This window comes from Beta vulgaris, chromosome 3 (assembly GCF_026745355.1).
Source record: "Beta vulgaris subsp. vulgaris cultivar EL10 chromosome 3, EL10.2, whole genome shotgun sequence".
Classification (NCBI taxonomy): domain Eukaryota; kingdom Viridiplantae; phylum Streptophyta; class Magnoliopsida; order Caryophyllales; family Amaranthaceae; genus Beta; species Beta vulgaris.
Genome location: NC_079204.1, coordinates 54,225,055 through 54,243,334, shown reverse-complemented (window position 1 = coordinate 54,243,334; position 18,280 = coordinate 54,225,055). Strand labels below are relative to the sequence as shown.

The window sequence follows — 18,280 nt, the reverse complement described above, 5'->3', positions numbered from 1 at the left end:
GTGGCCTTGTGGGTGGTGTGCTTTTTGCAATCATGCCGTCTTTTTCCTTGGGCAGCCAAACTATCTTTACCGTTCTGTAAATCCGTTCGCCTGTGATCGGTATTTTTTTGTCATACTCTTTAGTGGTCGTACCGTATGTGGTCGACCGCTTAGTTTTTAGGGTTGTAACCTTTCATTGATTAATGAAGTACATTTTTTGGCCAACTCTCGTGTCGTCTCTTATTATGTTTTTTATGTTATTCCGGCATATCCAATAAGGTCAATAACCGATTTCATTGATTATATTATTTTCTATGCTGATTACTCAACAATGTTTAGCTTATCCTAATCTGGCAGATCCACGAAGGTTATTGACCGGTTTCACACTGTTGATTAGTTCAGTAGATCCACTAAGGTCATTGACTGACTAATCAATAATGTTTAAATTAATTTGTTCCGGCAGATCCACGAAGGTCATTGACCGGTTTCACACTATTGATTAGTTAAGCAGATCCACTAAGGTCGTTGACTGACTAATCAATAATGTTTAATTTGATTTATTCCGGCAGATCCACGAAGGTCATTGACCGGTTTCACACTATTGATTAGTTCAGCAGATCCAGTAAGGTCGCTGACTGACTAATCAATAATGTTTAATTTGATTTATTCCGGCAGATCCACGAAGGTCATTGACCGGTTTCACACTATTGATTAGTTCAGCAGATCCACTAAGGTCGTTGACTGACTAATCAATAATGTTTAATTTGATTTGGGCAGTATTGAGACTTGACGTGTGCGGAAGATGCTCATTTTATTAATAAAACGGCTCTTCCCGGCTATGCCGGAATTATTGCCTACAATTAAACTGATAAATATTTTCGGCACAAGCGCCTAATTATTCATTCCTACTGGCAACATTGCCCATCTACTAACTACACATAGTATTTCTTAAGGACACTGGCGTTCCAACTATTTTTCAACAGCTTGTCGGCCATGTCTTCGAGCCGATAGGACCCTGGTACTATCTCTTCTTTGACCAGGTAAGGTCCTTCCCAGTTGGCCGTAAGCTTCCCATCCACGTGGGCTTTTCCCGTTGCTGTCGTCCGCTTGAGGACGAGGTCTCCCTTGGAGATAGGACGGCTTCGCACTCTTTTATTGTAGGCCTTGCTTATCCGGTCTTTATTGCTGCCGACCTCAGCTCTGCTGCCAATCTAACCTCTGGTAAGAGGTCTAGGTCCTCCTTGTGTATTTGTTCGTTTAAACCGGGTTCGTAGTTTAGGATTCGCCAGTTGGGTAATCCTACTTCTACCGGTAGTACTGCCTCCGCTCCGAAAGCTAGCCTGAACGGTGTTTCCCCGGTGGCTTCCTTTTCGGTGGTTCTGTTGGACCACAACACTGCTGGCACCATGTCGGCCCATGCACCCTTCAGCTCATCCAACCTCTTCTTCAAGGCATTGAGGATCTGTTTGTTTGCGGCTTCGGCTTGGCCGTTGCTTTGCGGATGGCAGACTGAAGAGTAGGCGAACTTGATGCTGTAAGGACGCAAAAAGTCGCGTATCGGCCGCAATCGAACTGGACGCCATGATCCATCACTATTCCCATCGGGATGCCGAACCTAGTGATGATGTTCTGCCAATATCAATACTTCTTTACCTGATTAGCCGTTATTTTTGCTGTTGGCTCCGCCTCTATCCATTTCGTGAAGTAGTCAATTGCCACTATCAGGAACTTTCTTCCCCCGGATGCCGGTGTAAAGGGCCCTATAATGTCCATCCCCCACTGCGCGAAAGGGATTGGATTTAAAATCGGCTAGAGGTCATTGGTCGGCTGGTTGATCACTGGTGCGAATCTTTGACACTTATCACACTTTTTCACGTAGGTTTGGACATCTGTCAGCATTGTAGGCCAGTAAAACCCTGCTCGCAGCTCTTTCAGTGCTAACGCCTTACCACCGATATGATTCCCGCATATACCTTCATGAATTTCCTCAATTATTTTTGTCGCTTCGTGAGCCGTGACGCACCTTAATAAAGGTAGTGAGAACCCTTTCTTGTACAATTGTCGTTAAAAGATGCAATACCAAACAGAGTCCCTTTTCAATTTTTGCGCCGTCATCCTATCTTCCGGGAGCTCACCCTTGAGCTTATATGCCAGTATGCCATCGTACCACTCTGGTTCAGAAGTGATTGTATTAACGGACGCTGGGACAACTTCTATACTTCTTTCTAGCAATGTCTCCACCCTGACGTTCCTTTTCTTGTCGCTTAGACTGGAACTTGCCAGTTTTGATAGGGCATCTGCCGCCATGTTTTCTGCTATCGGGACCAATTGCACTTCGAAGCTTTGCAACCCTTTTACCATGTTCTTCACTAGATGTAGGTATTTTTGCATTACCGGTTCTCGGGCCTCATACGTCCCTTCTATTTGGCTTGAGATTAATTGTGAGTCCGTTATCATAATGACGTTTCTTGCTCCAGCCGCAATGCTCATACTTAGTCCGGCCAGGGCTGCTGATAAGAGGTTTTTAGTGTGTCGTTAAGGCACTAAGAACCGCTTTCCAAACAATATTTATAGTCCTAACAAGCAATTACTTAGAGAATAGTAAGGGCAAGTCAAGGGTCGATCCACAGGGAAACAGGGATTGGTTAAAGTCTAACAAGTCTAGACTGCCTAATTGAAGAAGTTTTTGGGGTTTGAAAGAGTTTTGGTATCAATTAAGACTAACTAATAACAAGAACAAGCAACTAATACGAGTTTAAATATCAAATAAAATACACTAGAGTTAAGGCTACTAGTATGAATAAGAACGGATGATGATTGTTAATGCGATTGCGAAGCAACAAAGACGATTATGCAAGGCTTAGTTTCCCTCTAAATTACTTGAGTCCTCTCTCGAATGGTCCTCAAGAGTAATCACTTAATCTATCAACTAAATCCTCTCTCGAATGGTCTTTAGTTAATTGATTAAGAGATTCAATAAGTTTGGAAAACCCCTAATGAAGGATCCTCTTAATTTCCATCCAATATCTTGGTATAGAAATTAAGTTGATTCTTGGGGATGATAAAAGAGTTCAAAATCCGATTTAAGAACATTTGAAATCAAAATACCAAAGTATAAATGTGATCAATATCTATCCTAAGGTCTCAAAACACCAAGATCAATGCATAAGCTTCTCCATACATCACAATCACATCAACATCAAATTTAAAACCCTAATTCATACTTTCACCCTAACCCTAGATTATGAAACTACTCACTAATCATGGAGTTAAAGCAATTAAACAATGAGTCTATGACTAATCTAAGGCTAAACATGATTAAGAAATGATTAAACTAATGAAAACCACAATTGTTAAACTAAGAGAATGAAGATCTTAAATAATATAAGAACATAAACAAACACCATGAGAATGAAATAATAAAAACTGAAACTTTGAATTGAATTGAATGAAAAGTACCTTGAATGTAAATCGAATCACAAACTATGATCTCTAATCTCAATTACCAATGAAAACTCCAGTGTTTTCTCTCTAATACAAAACCCTAAAATATTGTGTGAAAAACTAGAATAAAGCGTAAGTTTTCCAACTCCTCTCGAAAAGAGGAGTTTAATGATCGATTATTTTTTTCCGGATCGTGAGGTGCGGGCGCACCAAAAGGAGGTGCGGGCGCACCTTGCTCAGGTGCGGGCGCACCAGACTTCAGGTGCGGGCGCACCTGAGTCTTCTGCCTCAGGGTGGAACTCTCTTCGTCAAATGGTGCGGGCGCACCAGATGAAGGTGCGGGCGCACCAGATGAAGGTGCGGGCGCACCAAATGTAAAGGTGCGGGCGCACCAATGTAGTCTGTTTTGTGCTCCAGAATTGGTCGATGGTGCGGGCGCACCAGTGGCTTGTGCGGGCGCACCATCGTGTGCGGGGCATACCAAGCGCACCTCAGGCTACCTTTCAGCCTCTAGCTCGATCCCTTATGCCATGTCTCGCATTTCTCGACCCCGAAGAGGGCAATACCTGCAATAGAAACACGAACAAACATGGTGAAAGCATATGTGCTAGAAATTCGATCGAAATAGATCGAAAATCTAGCAAAATGTCACTATGACCAAGTATGATCACGTGAATGAAATAGAAGGGAAAAGTGAGGAGAAAGAAGGAAGAAAAGGAGGAAAAGGGAGCTAAAACAAGCCAAAAGAAGGTCATAAAGTGCGTTAGAAACGCACTTATCAGCTGCTTCGTACTCAGCTTCATTGTTGGAGGCCTTAAACCCAAAAGGGATGGCATGTTCAAAGATTTCCCCTTCTGGGGACGTCATGACCACTCCGGCTCCGGCTCCACTCTGGGCTGCTGACCCATCCACCTCAATTTTTCACCTGCCGGTGGATTCTGCTGGTTCAGAGTAAGTTGTCTCCACTATGAAGTCTGCTAAAGCTTGGGCTTTGATCGCGGTACGCGGCCGATATTCTATGTCGAACTCCGATAGCTCAATTGTCCACTTCAATAGTCTGCCTGTGGTGTCTAGTTTGTGGAGAGCTTTTTCCAAAGGCTGATTTGTGAGGACTTGGACAGTGTGGGAGTCAAAGTATGGTCTCAGCTTTCTTGCTGCAATCAAGACGGCATATGCCATTTTTTCCAGTAGTTCATACCTCTGCTCCGCACCGGCAAGTACATGACTGACAAAGTATATGGGGCTTTGTTGTCCCTGCCGGTTTACTAACAACACCGCCGTGACCGTCTTCTCGATTACCGACACGTATAGCTGCAGCTTTTCCCCCAACTCTGGCCGGGTTATGGCGGGCAGTCGCAGGAAGTGCTCTTTTACCTTCTCGAAGGCTTGCTTCTGCTCTTCTCCCCACTCAAACTTCTTGTTTCCCCTGAGTATTTTAAAGAATGGTAAGGCCTTTTCCGCTAATTTGGAAACGAATCTTGTTAGGGCCGCCATCCGCCCGGTCAGCTTTTGAATGTCCCGGATGCTCTTTGGCTCAGGGAGATCACTGATGGCTTTGATTTTATTGGGGTTGGCATCTATCCCCCTTTCGCTCACCATGAAGCCCAGGAACTTGCCGGATCGTACTCCAAACACGCATTTCTTCGGATTTAACTTCATTTGATGTTGTCGGAGTGTTTCAAACGTTTCCTCTAGGTCAACTATGTGGTCCTCTTCTGTTAAGCTCTTGACTATGCTGTCGACCACATACACCTCTACGTTTCTGCCTTTTTGGTGCTCGAATATCTTGTCTACCAGCTTTTGATAGGTAGCACCGGCATTTTTGAGCCCAAACGGCATTGCCTTATAGGCATAAACTCCTGCGTCCGTGATGAAGGCCGCTTTGTTCCTGTCGGATTCTAACAAACTTATCTGGTGATATCCTGAAAAAGAATCCATGAAGCTCAACAGTGCATGGCCGCTAGTTGAGTCTACCAGTTGGTCAATCCTTGGCAATGGGTAGCAGTCCTTTGGACAGGCTTTGTTGAGGTCGGTAAAGTCTACACACATACGCCATGTCCCATTGGATTTTTTCACCATCACTACATTCGCCAACCACTCTGGGTAGTCGCAGGGTTCAATGAAGTCTGCCGCTAGCAACTTGTCTACTTCCACCTTTATGGCTGCGTTCTTTTCGGCTGAGAAGTTTCGCTTCTTTTGCTTTACCGGCCTTACATCCTCGTTCACATTCAGGCGATGCACCATGAAATCCGGGTCAATGCCCGACATTTCGTCTGCCGAGAAGGCGAAAATGTTGGCATGTCCTCTTAACAAGGAAATTAGGTTAAGTTTCACTTCTTCACCCAAATCGGACCCAATTTTTACTGTTCTATCGGGTCTGTCCTCTTCCAGACTGATTTCTTCATTTCCCCGCAGGGCTAGGTCTCGGTGATCTGCCGGCCTTGCCTCGAAATTCTCCATGGACAAGTCCTTCTGCCTTATTTTCCAGCCTTCTCCGCTTTCTTTCGACGGTGGTGTGTCGGCCGCCTTTATGATCAGAGTGTTTTAGCGCGGTAAGGTAGCATGCCCTTGCCGACTCTTGATTGCCTCTGATTTTCTCGGGTTCCGTCATTGGAGGTCTAGATCATGGTAAGGTGATACGTTGAGACAACAGCCTGGGCGTCATGAATTAGCGGCCTCCCAATGATGGCGTTATACGCCGTCGGGACGTCTACGACCAGAAATTCCACCATGAGGTCCTTGGACCGGGACCCCTCTCCTATTTTGACCGCCAGCTTTACCGTCCCCTCTGGGACAATAGATGCTCCTGTGAAGCCGATAACCGGGTAAGAGACTGGTTTCAAACATGTTTCGTCAAATCCCATATTTTCAAACGTCTCTTTGTAGAGAATATTGGCAGAGCTTCCTCCGTCGACTAGAACGCGATGGACCATTGCATTGGATATTTGCAGAGATACTACCAAAGGGTCGTCATGAGGATAAACGATCCCTTTAGCGTCCTCTGAAGTAAAAGCTACAGACGGCATAGATGGAGGTGCCGGCCATTTTCTGGCATTGTTATAGTTCACCTGGTGGCGGACCTCTTTGAGGCTAGCTTTCGCCCCGTGAATACTACCGCCTCTCGTTGGTCCTCCGCTTATGATGTGGATCTCAGTGATCCTGTCTTTTACCGGTCTTCTATTGCTATTTTCATCCTCCCTTGGAGGAGTTTTGCGATCAGTCCTTGATTGGTACTGGGTAAAGTAACCTCGCCTGACGAGGTCTTTGATCCCGTCCTTAAGGTCCTTGCAATCATCTGTTTTGTGACCGTAATCATCATGAAATTCACACCACTTGGACTTATCCCTACCCTTGTAGTACATTTTTCGCGGCCTTTGCCACTTATCGTCCTTACTATGCAGCTCAAAGATCCGGGCCCGGGATATTGTCAGCGGAGTATAATTGTTGTATTTGTCTGGCCTTCCTTCGAACCCCTTTTTCACAGAGTTGTTCTCCTCTTTTCTGCCGGTGGACTCGGACTTTTTGTCCTTCCGGTACTTGTCATCCCGGTGATCCTTATCTTTATCCTTCTCTTTATCTTTTTCTATAGCCGCTGGCCTTTTCGCGTTGCCGCTTTGTCAAATTCTTCCCCCCTGATAAAGTCATTAGCCTTTCCCAGGACTTCTGTTAGGCATGTCATCTTTTTTCTGCCGAGATAACTGCGAAATGGGGTACCTTCCTTCAACCCCGTCATCAGGGACAGTACTGCTACTTCCTACTGCAGTGTCGGGATGGTGACGGCTTCGGCATTGAAACGCCCGACATAATCCCTCAAGCTTTCCGTCTCTCCTTGTTTAATAGACATTAACTCGCCGGTTGTTCGTTCACGACGCTTATTGCTGACGAAGTGTGTTACAAACATGGATGTGAGTTGTCGGAAGTCAAACACAGTTGTCGGCGGAATGCTTTTAAACCAGGTCTGCCCTAGTCCGAGCAAGGTAGATGGAAACACCTTACACCACACCGAGTCAGTATCGGTGTACAACATCATATGACCCTCATAGGCCGATATATGGTCCTCTGAGTCAGTTTTACCGTCATACTTGCATGTCGGCATTTTCAGTTTTTCCATGGGCTCCTGTAGAATCGCAGTGGAAAAGGGCGAGTTCCGCAGCGACACCTGTGCTCTACGCCGGTATTCACTTCGATTTCTCGGCTGGGAGGAATGCTGCTGGACCTCAGTGTCCTGCGCCTCCTCCTCTTCTTCCTGGTCATTAACCTGCTTTGTGGGGGTCTTCGAGTTTGCCACCTGATCCTGGTCATGCCGGTCTCGCTCGCCCTGGCGGCCCGTCCACGGTGTACGAAGCTTTCTCACCGGGCTGTGGGCTCTGCTCAAGGGTTGCTTTGGCCGGGGACCGGTCGGTGGGGTACCGCTTGCCATTGCCTGAAAAACCTCTGCTGCACTTCTGAGTTGTTCTGGGGTGAACATATTCTGTAGGGTGTGGAAGATGTCTTCCTGGGGAGTTTCAGGGGTTTTTCTAGCCGTGTCCACAGGTGGCCGATTGTGCCTAGCGGCCGGCAGCGGAGTTGTGTACCCCGGAGGGGCTTGGTCAATGGGGACATTGTTCTCATCGGTTTCCGGCATCCCTAATTGCTGCTTAGGATCCATAAGGGTTTTTGTTTGCAAGAGATGGCTTAGATTACAAGGTATCGTTCGCCCCTCCTTCTAGCGCCAATTGTTCCGGTATGGGATAAATTATAGGGTCCTGAACCGTTAAGTCCTTGTATTGAAGCCGGTTTGGATCCCTGCAAAAGAGAATAAGTAAACTAGCCTCGGGGGTTGATCCGAGGAACGCCCCTCCGATGCTTAAGTCAGTATTAGGTTAAAGGCCGGTAGTTCTCAAGTATAATGTATTGGGATTCGTGTACGTACTTTATGACTCAGATTAACGGAGTATTTATAGGGACTCGATTAAGCCCATCTCTTTATTGGGCCCGGTATTTACGGGAGAGATCCCCAAGAATATTCCCTTAGGATATATTCTTATCTTTTACTGAAAGTATATCTTTTAGGCCCGTAGGCACTGGAGATATAAACTGGATCTAAGTCCAGGCTCGTAAGCCCAAAAGCTATTAGACCGATATCAATTAAACCGGTATAGAACTTAGTCAGCCCCCATACACTTAGTTTCAAACTTTTTGTTATCTTTCCTACTATTTTACTCCAATCTCTCATAGTGGAAAGCAAATTAATGTTCCACGAATATTAATAATGCTTTGGAGATATTAATGGTGTTCTTCTTTCACGTGATAATTAATATTGGCAGGAAATCTTACGGGTTCTCAGTTCAGTAGTTTGGAAAGGAACTATTAGGTTAAATGGATTTTTGTCACTAATTGATATAAAAGCTTGTCTTTATGTGCATTCCTTCACCGCTGGTTAGCCAAAGGGAAACTATCAAAAATATCTATGCCCTTTCTAATTAAAGTGCAAGTGTGCAAGTTAACTAGTGAAGTGATGGTAAGTTGTTTCACTACTATGAAAAGGAGCTAAGCATATTATGGGATTAAATCCTATGTATCGCATTTACTATTTTTTCTGTTATATATGACCACGTGTAGTAAAACAATTTAAGGGAGAGCGTTATATAACGCAATTTCTAGGTTAGTAACACCTTTTAAATATGTTAATACTAGTAATATATACACGCCATGCTTGCGTCGACAATATTATGTACGAATAGACATATTTTTTTTAATTTAAAATTATTTGGTAGTGATTTAAATTATTGAGATTTTTTTTATAGATGTTATTATCTTTTTGAACTAAAGGTGACCGATTTTTAACTGTTAGAAAATTTTGGTCGAGATTTAATAATTATTTGTCAGCGGCTTTAGTATAGTTCTTTAACGATTGTAAATGTTAATACACCATATTGTTTGAACTTTGTAAATACGAAGTATTATGCTGTCATGATATATCACTAACTTTTTTCTAATTGAATATTCTAATTAATTTCGTGAAGTGATGATTGTGTCAATCTAGTCAAGTTATTAATGGTAATTGCATATTTCATTTTTATTTGAGTTAATTCCATATGGCAAGTTGCATTGATTCTCATTTTTAAATTTATTATAAAAAAAATATTATTTTAAGTTATTAGATGGTATTCTAGTCATTTCAAATGGGGACACCACACTTCCTCCCTTGGCTTATATAATAAAGATAGATTGACTTTTTCTTTATGAATTTTAGATTATAACTACTCATGGGGTCCGGATCCTCTAGAGTTTTATGAAAACTCTATAGAGTAGAGTTGAATCCTGACCATATATTATAAAATCAAGGGCTCATGATTAGTGGAAAAGGAAAAGATATGGGCAGAATATTTCAGGGGGGATTTTTGGGAAAGAAAATACAAGCCTTTGATTTCTTAATCAACGACTGATATATCGAACTCTACAGTGTAGAGTTATTTTGAAACTCTATAGGATCTCAATACCTACTCACGGCACATCCTTGTACAAACCTAGATGATCAATACTTGCAACACGTGGGATCATTCCTTGATTAGAAACATCTTTTAATATGTTAGTATAAAATGACTTTTCCTTTTTGAATTTTAAATTATAACTACTCATGACACGTCCTTGTACAAACCTAGATGATCAATACTTGCAAGTTGCAAGTAAACAATTGCCAAAGGGGTATTATAGATTAGTAAAAACTTGCAACTAATAATACTTGAAGAGAAGCAAACTTCTACTCCATATAAGGTTAGTCGATCGATGTATTTACCTATTACTGTCCCATATTCAATAATCAATCTTGTTTGGTGAAGCAAAAAAGTTGCTCGAAGTAGAAATCATTTTGGTCAAGAGCAAACTACGATCCTTTACGAGTTACGAGTGAGAACTACTAAATAAGAATGATACACGTTAAAATTCTAAAATTCTATTTTTTTTTTTGAGTGGAATTATAAAATACTAGTTTCTCTTTGACTATTGTTCATTTGTTTCCTTCGGCTAATTGATATGTCCACAAATAATCGAAATTCAATTTCTTGATCAATGAAGCTCCTGCTTTCTTTTCAAAACATAGGCGTCAAAACTCAAATATTCCAACGCATCATATTATAGTAGTAGCTTTTCTGGTAATTAATTGGCATACAAGTTAGCAATAATAATATCCTTTTCAGTTATTGCTCAAAAATAATCTTCATCATCAATATTTTAATCTAGAAGAATCACGTGGGATCCTAATGATTGAAGCTCCCACCTCCCAACCTCATGGTCAGGAGTTCGACTCTCATTAACCTCAAATTTGGAATGTTTGTGTGGATGTTTGCTTGTGCGTATAAATTCCCACTTTCCAGTCTCTGGAAGTTTCCTTATGGGTTGTGATCCCCTTGTTACCCCTAATCCCAATTTATACTGGAGATGTGCTTTGTATTCTCTTTAACTTACTTATATTATTTACAAGATTCACTTAAACGTCATTTTATAAAATCACATTCAATCTTATTAAATTCATCTCAATAAATATCTTCAAAATATTAGTTTTTTTTTTGTTGTTGTACAAACTGATAAAAGTTACACATTGTAAAGTATGAAAGTTGAATGGTATAGTTTTTTGGAAGTTAAAAAGACATATAATGAGGGGCAAAATTCCAACATACCAACTTTACATATAAAAATAACAGCTAAGTCCTTGTCCTTTTGGACTGAACTGAAACTATGAGATGAAACTAGTTTAACTAAAATGAATTTTGTCTGAACTTAATTAAACTGAACTAACTGAAATTCCATTAATTCAGTAAAAAAAAAACAAGCCTAATAAACATATGATGGACTTTTCATCCCTATTTGTCTCACTACTAGTTGGAAAAAACACAACTCTCATGCTCTTTATATACCCATCTTAACACTATGCAAGTTTTAACCATGGCATTTTATCACATAAACCATAATACATGACTAGAACTTAAGCTTTATTTCTAATTCGTCCCATCAAAAGAAAATTATTCAAACAACATAACATGACATGTCTAAGTATTACATAATATTACAATATTGTCAATTTGTCATGCCTAAGTGTTACCTTTTTTTTTTTTTTTAATAGGCCTAAGTGTTACCTGATATTACAGTATGATAAATTAATTAAGAAGAGTGTATACATAATAATCTCAGATAAATGATACACAGTTGCAATTAATCTAGTTACATTATGAACAAATTAGACCATTTTTGAGATCATTGTACCAAACAACTGAGCTTGGTACAAGGAATGTTCCTTTTGTTTAGTCTTTATCACCTGAAGAATAAGCTTGATGTCCCTGTAATCCCATAATAATTAAGAAAATGTCATCTTTAAACAATCTTGGTTATCCATTAAATGCTGTAATAACTACTTTTTCTGTTTCGTTTTAAATGCAACAAATGGATATTATTTGTGAGATATAAAATATTCATTTGTTGCATTTAAAACGAGACGGCGAGGAAGTATAAAAATAAGGTTTTGGTCTTTTGGAGGCATTTAAATATGAAGTACCTATTATTTGGATCAATTGTTAGTGCTCTTCTGCTATCAGCCTCAGCTTTGTCTAAATCAGAGGTTTGCAAATAAGCTTGAGATCTTCTGAACAGAGCTTTGATGTTATCTGGATCAAGCTCTAAAGCCTAATACAAGCAACGATTAAGAATTAGATTAAATAAGAGTTATACTTAGCTGCATATTCTACTTTGAAGTACAAAAATTTGAAAAACGTCTTTCTAACCTTTACCAGAAGGCATTAACCATAGGTTACGATCAGAATAAAAAATCTTATATAATTAAGATATAAAGATATTTTTATACGAAAAGTTTCAATTTCAAAATCCAACTAAACTAAAAAATCTTACATGATTATCTCTATCTTCAGTATCTATCCTTATGACCTTATTTACTATCCCAAAAAAAAAAAAATCTTACTATATTTTTTTTATGAGACCTTGAAATTGTTAATCTATGCTTTGTGACATACATTAGGAAAACCCATGTGATAATAAATCCAAAGAAATATGAATATCTAAAAAAAATTTCAGGGTAATTTATGTTCAATGACATAAAATTAGAGTGACTATTCAATTATTCATGCACAATTAGGGTAAAAATTGGATGAATTGCTTAAGCCATTGTTTAGTTTAAGTACAATCCAAAATGTCTTGGACTCGAAAAAAATGAGTCCATATTGGCATATTCATTTCCTAATACGTTTCTTGAGCGATCCAATCTAGGCCCATCTGAAATTTCTAAATTAACAATTTTTTTTTCCATTGAAGCCCAGCTAAGCCCTATTTTATACATAAAAAAAGAGATAAAAATTTACCCATTTCGACCCAATTATCTTTAAAGCAAAGAATTAATGGATACTTTAGAAACTAACTAGTATAATATCACATAAATTATATGGAATATCAATCTATATTTTATGTGGTGTTTCTTTAATCCATTTAGACTTAAGAAATGAATTTTTAGCTTCTGAATGACTGAATCTAGATCCAATCCAAACTTTTCAAATTCCAATCAAATTCGACAATTTGTTTTTGCTGAAAGTAAATTCGACAAATTTAAATTTAATTAGACCGGCCTTTTTAATTTCATTTATACAATTATATTAATATGCCATACCCATAGGCCATATCATATGGACAATATTACTCCTATTTGGACCGTATTTCGGTTGTCACTTTCCAGCCCATATACTCTATTATGTAGGTAAGTTCAATCTTAGTGTGCGTGGCTCAATCCAACTATATTCAATTTGGGCATTTTCTAGATGTGTATTGTGTACAAGTAATCCTAAATAGTGTGCGTGGCTCAATCCAACTACATTCAATTTGGGCATTTAGTTACTGGTAAAGTCTTGTGTAAACGGTATCCCAGAATTGGGTTGAGTTCCGTATATATAGCTGCACTTAGTCGTTCATTTACACACAAAAAAAAGAAAGAAAAGAAAGTAATCCTAAAGAAAGCTGACCTTACTGCATAGTGTTGCAGCTCCAACAAAGTCTTCTAATTTAAGCTTACATGCTGCGTTATTCAGATTACTAGATAACAGCAGTCCATTTGCTTTACGCTTCTCCTCATCTGAGAAACTATGGTTGAATTCTATGCATTTTACAGCCTGCATACAAATTGTAGTTACCAAACACAAGTAAATTTTCCAATCAGAAAACAATTTTAAGCAAAATAAAAGCTCATTATCAACATTATTAATCAGTTCATAAGTCAGATCCTTTTCCTTTTCATATTTCTTGGAAGCAAGCCAGAACTTCCCTGCCTTAAACAATGCATTTCCCTCTTCCTTCTTCTTCTCACACGCTTCGATTTTCTCCTGTGTCTCCATCTTCCAGACTGGTTTTTCCTGAAGAGGTAATAATAGAATTGTAAAGACATCTCCTTCATTACTAGTGTTATGATATGAGTATTGGTTCATTTATGTTATTCGGACTTGGGTGCTCAAGTATCTGACACGAGTATTTGAGATGAAATGATGAGTCGAGATTATTTTAGCCACTCGAACCTGAAGGAACATTAAAGTGTACATACCTTTGTGAAGTCTAGTAGTTGAACCTCATAGAGAAGCCTTGAACTACTAATTTTTGTTTCTGATACTTCATGATCACCTTGCATATCATCAGAAGAAACAAAGATTTGTGCCTTTTCTCCCTTTTTCATAGTCATTATTGCTTTGTCTAAGTTCTCGTTAACTTGACCTGTTAACATATATGCCTAGCAAATTAGTACCAGCATCATTTGAAAATGTTACTCCTAGAAGAAACATTTTGTAGGGGGTTATGATCTACTCCTGTATAGGAAGTATACCTTCTAGACACATATACTCGAATGGCTCTTCGTTAGACCCCTTTCGCTCGAAAATGGCTCCATCTTCTTGTTTTCCAACATATATAACTGTTTACAATCAAAGTTTGTAAACTTTAGAAGTAGTAGTACGTTTTCGAGTACATGTAGGATCTTGTTTATCCATTTATATTTCTATTTTCGAAAAAAAACCTTCTATAGATTTAATAAACAAACAAGTAAAGATGTTAATGGTGAAAAAAACGCGTATTGGAAGCCTGTATATAGTTAATCGTTACATGAAAACTGGCATATAATTAGGCAAACTAGTGAATGACCTTTTATAATGATTGAAAAATTAAGCACCTTTAATCAAAGAACCTTCATTTGGATAACTCAAACCTTCTCCAGCAGAAATAACCTTTTTGAAGATCTTCTTGTCCCCAACAATGTCCACAACACTTCTCCAAGATAACAGCTCAAGAAATATTGTTAAGTTGTTGGAACAACTTGAATCACTTGTTATGGCTTCTACACTTCCATGTTGCTCTTCAAATCCATCTATAAATCTATCTTAAAATCGGTATATAATCTCGCCAAAAGATAATTAAGGATATAATTATCTTGAAGTTGATAATTCAAAGATAACTTACAAGAGAACCTAACAGAAAGCTCTGCTTTTTCTTTTCTTCTCATTGTTTTTACAGCTTTATGAATGGCAGGACATAACTTTCCTATGAACATAACATATGATATAGAGTTAATATACAAATCTAGAAGTACTTCCTCCGTTTTGTTTTAAATGCGAGAAAGGAATATTTTGTATCTCACAAAAAATACCCCTTGTTACATTTAAAACGAAACGGAGGAAGTATTATTTATGAACAGTTGAAAATTTACTTTGTTACTTACCATCCCCTATATGAAATTCCACACTCTCGGAGCTAGAAAGTTTAGTGCCATTTTCGAGCTCGGCTTCATACTTGACTAACAATACCAAGGAAACAAGTTAATGTGAGTTCATAAATCAATAAAACAAGAACATTTCCATATTGATATCAAAAGAACTATAACTCACTAAATTTAGAAAGTGGCCTATTAATTCAGGTTTTTGTCATAAAATAGAATCATCAAAGATACAATTATCATTTTCGCAATTGTTATGTGCCTTATGGTAAGTAACAGAATACACAAAGGGTATGTTTGAAATTGTACTATTGTACATGTTTGTTATAGATATGAGCTACATGCACATGTATTAGGATAAGTCGTATCATTATTTATGAATAAACGGAGTATCTATGCATTTTGTTTGGCTAACTATACTATGATCACCTGAAACCTCGTCACCATCTTTAGGAGTCGCCCAATCTTCTCCCTCGGTGATGATCTTCTTTAATACACCTCCATCTCCGGTAACATCCCTTATGGTGCTCCAAGATATCATTTCGACGTCGAAGATGAGGGTCGAATGAGGCGGAATGAGGGGCGGAAAACCAGCCTCTCCATAGGCTAATTGGGGTGGTACCTTGAAAATGGCTCTCTCCCCTTTTTTCATAGTAGCCACCCCTTCATCTAATCCTTCAATAACTTCACCTGGGTAATCCAGTTATCCTAGTTAGTTACATGACTAACACACAACTCAATATTTCTGTACGTAAAAAGATTAACAGACAATCTATGCCCACCTAAATGCCTGAAAAAAATAGCTTTTCATACAAACCATAAGATTCAATAATGCAACTATCTAAAAGTTTCACCGAGAAAATTTACGGTAATTGGAAAAATTCTTGTACAATATAGTTGTACCACGCTATGTTGCACATAAACGGATACGGGTATGGGGTCATAAAATGGCGAGATTTGAAATTTTAGGAAAGGATATGCGCAATACATGATACGTATCATATCGGGTACGGGTGCGAGTGCAAGTACAAATATGTGACCTAAAAGAGGTACCCATGCTACATAGGTACCACTAGAGGTGGGCATGGGAAGGGCCTGTTCACAGGCTCGGCCCGCGGGCTTGGGTAAATGGCGGGCCGAGGCCGGGCGTGTCGGGATTGAAATTTTAAAAATTTGTCCACGACCCGGCCCAAGCCCGCGTGCCGGGCTCGTGCTTCCTGCGGGCTTGGCCCATGTTTTATGTTGTTTTTTTTGTATTTTTGACAGTTTTAAGCTAAAAACAAAGGAATGAAGCGTTCGGCCCGCGGGCCGCCCCACACGGGCTCGTGCCGGTGCGGGCCGGAAATAGAATTTCTTGACCGTGACAGACCCGCGGCTCACGTAGCGGACAACTAGCCGGGCCGGGCCCATGCCCACCTCTAGGTACCACGTTACCAATATAATTATGTCGCGATACCCTAAAAATAGGGTTTTGAAAAATAATACTCCTCCTTTTCCAAAAATTCTTCCTATTTGACCAATATTTTCTAAAAAAAATTTCTAAATAGTCGAAAGTGCAATTGTTGCATTGTACTAGATAGTTTGAGGCAGCAACATTGTAAAATTTTCCTTGTTATCAAACAATATGGTAAATGTTTTTAATTTACGCAGGATATAGATGTGTAAAATACTATATTAACTAAAGGCGACATACGTTGTCCCAGTTTGAACTTGAAAGGAGCTCCTTTTTCAAGGCTTGATCCCAGAGAAGAGCCATCCTCAACGTGCCCACTATAATGAACTGTGACACAATAAATCATGAGACAAAGATATTTAGTTATGTACAATAATAAAATAAATCAGTTAAGTATTACATTGCCTAGACTTTTCTGATTGTGTAAAAAGATTGCACATAACTTAATTTAAGTTAGTCAAAATATTGAAATATAATCATAAAACATTACTTGCATTGTTGCATAACACTTTTTATTAATCCCCATATTCTTTTTTCTTTTCTTTGTCTCACTTATTTTTACTTGGTCAAACTTTGAGAATATTGACATTTTTTTCACTGACATTAGCGATACATCAGTGTATACTGTGAGATGAAAAAATGTAACTAAAAATAGGCAAAATTAGCCTCAACATTATGAATTATAGGGCAGGTGCACCCAACATCAACTATGACTTAAAGTCAGAACATCACCAAGTACGAACTTGGGTGCAGTACCATAAATGAGATTGGAAATCAGAATTCCCACCTCAAAATAACTCAAAATAATAAAATAAATAAGGATCGAGACCCGGGAGAAAATGAAAAAATAATAATAACAAAACATTAATATTCTCCCTTTAGTCGAAGATAATTCTGGTCCCTAACCTCATTTATGATATGGATTGTACCCAAGTCTATATTTGGTGGTGTTCTGACTATACGTCGTAGTTGATGGTGTTGGGTGTACCTGCTCTATAGTTCAGAGTTTTCGGGCCAATTTAGATTATGCACTAGTGTAGTAGTGTGGTGTTGCCGGAAACCAAATACAATAACAATGGACAAAACAGAGATAATATACGTGACAATTAGTTATTTTCATCAAGCTATTCCAAGCTCGTCCTAGGCAAATATTGGAGCTAGTTAGGTTGTGACTTGAGAATTCCTTAGCAATTTAGCATCAAACTATCACTTTAACTCTTGGCACATTCTTGAACTAGAGCTATTTTAATGTACTCCTATATTATATATATTATACTTCATATAAGATTATAATGTATGCGTAAAATCCGTGTTTTTTTTTTCTTATCTAGAAATCATTGTTACCTTCAACTTCATCACCAGGAAATGGGGTTTGCCAAGTGGTTCCGCGACGTAGAATCCTCTTTGTAAGTCCATGGTTACCAATTAATTTTTCCGGCGACGGCGTATTTTGAGGTTGTTGATTAGTTTCTGGATTGGAAATGTTTGGGATGGAGTCCTCCATAGCCATAACTATTGAAGAGAATGAAACAGAGAAATGAGCTAAGGAGATAAGCCGTTTATTTCCCTCCTTTGGATTTTGTTGTTATAACTACTATGATTTGATTGGAAGAAGCTTTTGCATTTTTCTAATGTTTGGGTGCCCAAATGGCCCACTCATTTTGGGCCCAGAAACT

General features: G+C 39.1%; 2 protein-coding genes across 3 annotated transcripts; both read right to left on the bottom strand.

Moving 5' to 3' along the window:
* Positions 1 to 6,041: 6,041 nt before the first annotated feature.
* LOC130590853 (uncharacterized) lies at positions 6,042 to 8,071 on the bottom strand. The gene is made up of 2 exons (XM_057393437.1): positions 7,182 to 8,071; positions 6,042 to 7,035 (listed from the first exon to the last, which is right to left on the bottom strand). The coding sequence occupies exons 1-2, from the start codon at positions 8,069 to 8,071 to the stop codon at positions 6,042 to 6,044; spliced, it is 1,884 nt and encodes a 627-aa protein (XP_057249420.1).
* A 3,305-nt stretch (positions 8,072 to 11,376) lies between these two features.
* On the bottom strand, positions 11,377 to 18,192 carry LOC104889546 (peptidyl-prolyl cis-trans isomerase FKBP65). 2 transcript variants are annotated; one of them, XM_057393183.1, is made up of 12 exons: positions 17,949 to 18,192; positions 16,845 to 16,931; positions 15,581 to 15,841; positions 15,158 to 15,232; positions 14,899 to 14,979; positions 14,612 to 14,806; positions 14,270 to 14,356; positions 13,994 to 14,160; positions 13,688 to 13,808; positions 13,422 to 13,570; positions 11,954 to 12,081; positions 11,377 to 11,738 (listed from the first exon to the last, which is right to left on the bottom strand). In XM_057393183.1, exons 1-12 carry the CDS (start codon positions 18,112 to 18,114, stop codon positions 11,639 to 11,641), a joined length of 1,617 nt encoding a protein of 538 aa, XP_057249166.1. In that variant the 5' UTR covers positions 18,115 to 18,192; the 3' UTR covers positions 11,377 to 11,638. The 2 variants fall into 2 exon arrangements, with proteins under 2 accessions (XP_057249166.1, XP_048495933.1); XM_048639976.1 differs by having other exon boundaries at positions 13,422 to 13,808.
* Between the last annotated feature and the right edge of the window lie 88 nt (positions 18,193 to 18,280).

Excerpts from the sequence above, each read along its gene's own strand:
- LOC130590853 (XM_057393437.1), bottom strand. The coding sequence starts at position 8,071 with ATGGATCCTAAGCAGCAATTAGGGATGCCGGAAACCGATGAGAACAAT. Across the intron at positions 7,036-7,181 it reads GTCACCATCCCGACACTGCA|CGGCAACGCGAAAAGGCCAG; the intron begins GTAGGAAGTAGC and ends AATTTGACAAAG.
- LOC104889546 (XM_048639976.1), bottom strand. The coding sequence starts at position 18,114 with ATGGCTATGGAGGACTCCATCCCAAACATTTCCAATCCAGAAACTAAT. Across the intron at positions 14,357-14,611 it reads TGAAGGTTCTTTGATTAAAG|TTATATATGTTGGAAAACAA; the intron begins GTGCTTAATTTT and ends GATTGTAAACAG. Across the intron at positions 12,082-13,421 it reads CTGCAACACTATGCAGTAAG|GCTTTAGAGCTTGATCCAGA; the intron begins GTCAGCTTTCTT and ends TGCTTGTATTAG.